This window comes from Crocuta crocuta, unplaced genomic scaffold (assembly GCF_008692635.1).
Source record: "Crocuta crocuta isolate KB4526 unplaced genomic scaffold, BGI_CrCroc_1.0 scaffold443, whole genome shotgun sequence".
Taxonomy (NCBI): Eukaryota; Metazoa; Chordata; class Mammalia; order Carnivora; family Hyaenidae; genus Crocuta; species Crocuta crocuta.
The window spans coordinates 273,544-278,148 of NW_027529446.1; the positions used below are offsets into that span (position 1 = coordinate 273,544).

Sequence of the window (4,605 nt, forward strand, 5' to 3'; positions counted from 1 at the left end):
CTCCGGGGGATAGCTTTATGTTCGTCGCCACGGAGAGGCCTGGGCATTGCCCGCCAGCGGTTAATGAAGAGGCACCCCGGCCTGCTAGACAGCCGACTGGGAGTAACGAAGGGTCCCCAGCCTGGTTTTGTATACATGAGTCGCAGAACCTGCCCAGGCCCCAGATCGGTCAAGGAAGCAGCCACTGTCCACAACCCGCTCGAGGACTCCAGGCCTTGCCTTCCACCTGTGCCTCCACTTATGTCCCCAGGGCGTCCTGCGGTGGCGCCTGAGGGGTCGAGGAGGGGAGGCCTCTGGCCAGAGAGGCTAGAACAGAACACCGTGCCTAGTGTTGCCCAGTGCACTTTGGGCAGGACCCAGTGGGACCCATTAAGAGCCCCCGTTCACCCACCGTGGGGTGTCTGTGCCGAGGCCCACTGCACACCTGCCTCCTAGAGCCATGTGTCTCAGTGCCCCCCCCCGCAGCCTGCTACCCTACCCGCAGGTAAGGCCCAGTCCAGGACCCCTCGTCCCATGAGACTTGCCTTGGCCGAGCCTCTAAGCTCAGTCTCCAGGCAGACCTGCCTCACCCACCAGCTGGCCCCGGGGTCTGGGTGCTTGCCAGACGCTGGCCTGGGCCGAGTTGCTGCCTTCTCTCTGGACTGTTGCTGAGTGTCGCCTCCTCACGTCTGCGTGTGGCCAAGGCTCGGACCTGACAACGGGGGGCCCAACAGGCAGGAGCCCACCTCCCCGAGCTTAGTGAGCCGTGCGGGGGGCGGTTGTATTCATCCTCTCCTGGCCCCTCGGAAGTGCCTTACCTGTGATGCCCAGAAAAGTGCCTTTGAGTAGCGGGGTTCACCCGAGCCCCCCCCAACAAGGCCACCTCCCCACCCTGGGGTCCTGCCTCACCAAAGAAATAAAGACTGTAAAAAGCTACTTTGGAGGGTCCAAGTCTCGGTCTACCTCTCTCTGAGCCTCTGTGTAGCCCCCCTTTGGTAGCTGGGAGCCTAGTGTGCTGTGAGGGCGGTGAGCGGGGGGCTCTGTCTCTGGGCCTCAGTGTCCATCTCTGGGCAGTGGGCAGCAGCCATTGAGGGGGCTGAGGTAGGTGAGGAGCAGGGCGAGGTCAGCAGTGGGGAAGGAAGCCTTCACAGGGCAGGAAGAGGGGACTTCGGGCACTCGGGAGAAGCCAGCTGGTTTAGGCTCCAGAAACAGACCCGGCCTGGAAGGGCTGGGGGTATGATCATCTCGATAATACCATTAATAATAATACGGCAAGGGTGATGCCAGCTGGGACTTGCCTGAACACCCCCCGTGCTGGGTGCTGGATTCTAAGCACGTTCCAGAGGCAAGGACAGACTTCACGTGGAGCCCGGCCGGCCTGAGAGTCCACACTGAGGACCGGGAGCGCCCCCACCCCCAGCCTCGGATCCCCACCTCCGCGTGGGTGTGGTTAGCTGGAGTCTTGAGAGAAAGACGCTGCTTGGGCAAAGGCCAAGGGGCTGTCCTCAGTGTAGGCTGTTGGGGGGGAGGGGCCTGGGGCCTGAAGCCGGGGGACCAGCTGAGGCATATGAGCGGGTGGCTCGTGGTGGCTCAGGGAGGCAGCGGCAGCGGCAGAGCCCCGGCCTCGCTGCCAGAAGAGACCCCGGAGGTAAGCTGCTGCTCAGAACCGTCTGGCGGTTCGGTTAACCTTTTATTTGGTCATTTTGCCCCTTCGCGTTTGGAGCTGGTGCCGACCCTGCCCCCCCTCCACCCCACACACACCAGGCTTCCTGGAGTTTGGGGGCCCCAGGTGCCCTCCCCCAGCACGGACCTTCCAGGCGGCAGCTGTCTGAGTCGTCACCACCTCCCTGTGTGCCCAGCTCTGTTGTGGTTCAGGCGCTTCCTTCAGGAGCCCGGTGGCTCTGGGCAGGGGACTGGGCTGCGGGCCATTTGGGCCTTCGAACCACATCCCATATCCAGCTTACGAAGGCAGACACCTGCGTGTACACATCGGGGGTCTTGGGGTCGCCGCACCAGAGTCCAGAGAAGGAGACCAGGCCATGTGCCCGGTTCCTGCACACCAGAGGCCCCCCGGAGTCTGCCTGGGGGTGGAGGGAAAGGCAAGGTCAGGGGTCCATCTCTGGGCCTCTTTCTCTGGCCTCCCTGCCTCGAAGGCTTCCTAGCCCTCTTCCAGCAAAAATTAAACTTACAGCCTTCAAGGGACTTGAGCATCTAGAGCCCCCCTCCCCCACCGCCCACCTGTCTGCCCTCCTTTCTCTGGGTTCCCACCCCACCAGCCTTCTGGGCTGTTCCTGCAGCAGACCAAGCTTGCTCTAGCCTCTGGCCTTTTCCGTGTCCTTGAGACCTGTTCCGGCCCCCGCTGGACTCTGCTGGTGTAAATACGCAAGGCCGCAGTACTTTGCGCAGCACGCGACTTGCGTGGCTGTCCACGCGGCCCTGTGATGGGTGTCTGTGCCTGGCACGCCTTCCCTCAGGTCTCCTCCAGGCTCCTTCAGGTCTCAGCTCCAAAGTGCTCTCCTCAGAGGAGGCTCCCTGGATCCTCACTCCAAAACCCCTGCTTTCTCCCCTCCGGCCCCTTTCCCAATTCTACCGCTAACTGGAATCTGGAATCACTCTGACCCTGGGAGGTACGTGCTATTAGTGTGGCAGTTTTACAGATCATGACAGGCCCAGAAGAGTGCGGGGACTTTTCCAAGGTCACACACCTGGGAAGAGTCACAGTCTGGATCTGGAGGCAGGCAGTGTGACTCCAGAATGTTTTGCATCACTACACACTCTTGCCAGGAACCAGAAATCCTTCAGGTTGCATTTCTCCCTCAGCCCCAGGGCCAGGGTTGCCGCGAGCCCACACAGGGCTTCGGGAGCGGGAACTCCGCGATGGGAATGTCACTGCTCCCCGCTGAACACGGCTTATAAATACACAAATATGTAGCCCTTAGTGCGATGTGCGGTCCACACAGCTGTCCGCGACGGCTCTGTGACCTTGGAAAAGTCTCTGTTCTCTCCGGTATTATTGAGGCCTCATCTGGTCAAAGGTGAGCTTAAGGACGCAGTTCTCAAGCCCCTGCCTATCTAACCCTGTCTGCGGGCCTCGGTTTGCCCGTGTGGCAGGAAGGTAGGCTGGGGACCGTGCCTTACCGAGCAGAAGCCACGCCTCCGGCGGTCCCCGCTGTGGGTGCAGAGCATGGCCGGGCTCAGCTGGCCCCTCCAGGAGCTGTTGCAGATGTCCAGGCCCAGCACGCGGACATCAGCCTCCATCAGCCCCGGCGGCAGGTCCTCGAAGTCGGACACGGAGCCCCAGCCCGCCACCCGGCAGCGTGCGCCAGCCCGGAGGGGCGCGGCGTCCGTCCGCGGCAGCCTCAGCAGCCCCACCGCAGGGCCCAGGGCGGCCGAGCTGTTGAGCTGCAAAGAGACCGCTGATTTGGGGTTTACCCCCAACCGCCCGTCACTCTTCCTGCCGCAGTTCACCCGTCGTGACCTTGTCTCTGTGTGGCCTCGTGGGGAGAAATCGGCAGGGCTGTCACAGGCTGTCGGGAGAACGTGCCCAGCAGGCCTCCCCACCTCAGACCAGGACTCTGGCCGACCCGGCTGCCAGCTGCATCCTTCTAGCCAGCATCTCCCCTGCTTGTAAGCCTTGCTGTGGCCCCCGTTGTTCTGGGACAACACCTCTTGGCTCTCTGTTCGGCCGTCCCTCCAGCCAGAACGAATTTCTTGTCTTTCCCTGTCCCTGCCCTCCACAGCTGGAACGCCCTTCCTATCCAGCCTTCAGGTCTCAGCTTAGATGTCACCTCCTCCAGGGAGCCTTCCTGGACTCCCAGGATAGGACAGGAGCCTCCTCTGGGGCCCCATGTGCCCCTGCCGGGGCCGGTTTACCCAGACGCCAGCGGGTGGACCAGCCCTGGGGCTGTTCGTTCATGGCTTTGACCCCAGTGCCCAGCACGCAGCTGGCGGACGCGCAGTCAGCGTTTACGGGATGAATGACTCGGGCCCCTGGTTTGGGTGCGCCCTGACCGCGGCCATACTCCCGACCATACCCCAGCCTCGGTGTCCGCAGCTGCATAATGGGATGGGTGACCAGAACTGTGGGTTCCAGGTTTCGGGGTTTCACAGATGAGCAAAACCCACGCGCAAGCTTTGGCCGCCGACACTCGCTGCCCCCTTTTCATTTTGCTACGAAAACACCACCCCCCAAACCCTTTTGTTCCCAGGAACCTATTTCTGTTACGTTGAGCATCTCTGTTTTGACTTTCACCACATTCGGAGGGCAGGCCGAGGTGTTTTCCCTTTAAAACGGAGGCCCTGGCGGAGGGAGTGCCTGGAATGGAATNATGCCCCTGTGTGGGGGGGGAGGGAAGCTCACATTTATGGGAGGAGACGCTTCCTGCCCAGAAACCCCATACAGGGTCTGGGGGCCAGTGGGTTGAGTACCTGATGTCCCAGAGTCTCACCCGCTTCCCCCCTCGGCGTGAATATCGGGGCCTGCCCTGCGCTATAAATGGCCACAAGGAGATGAAAATCCCTGCGCGCAAGCCTGGAGGAGGAGGCGGTGAACGCCGGTGAGGAAGCAAATGGTTTCGGCTGCGGTGGACACAGGAAAGAAGGGACAGAGGGACAGGGTGGGCAGAC

The 4,605-nt window shown here is 62.0% G+C and overlaps 1 protein-coding gene across 1 annotated transcript in view; it reads right to left on the reverse strand.

The window, feature by feature from the left end:
- Window positions 1-1,745: 1,745 nt before the first annotated feature.
- The window catches only part of PRSS57 (serine protease 57), a 4,302-nt gene continuing 1,442 nt past the window's right edge, over window positions 1,746-4,605 (reverse strand). The window contains exons 4-5 of the mRNA XM_077760639.1: window positions 3,118-3,381; window positions 1,746-2,060 (exon numbers count right to left, since the gene is read on the reverse strand). Coding sequence (XP_077616765.1) covers window positions 1,851-2,060; window positions 3,118-3,381 — 474 coding nt within the window. The 3' untranslated portion in view covers window positions 1,746-1,850. The remainder of the gene's footprint in view (window positions 2,061-3,117; window positions 3,382-4,605) is intronic.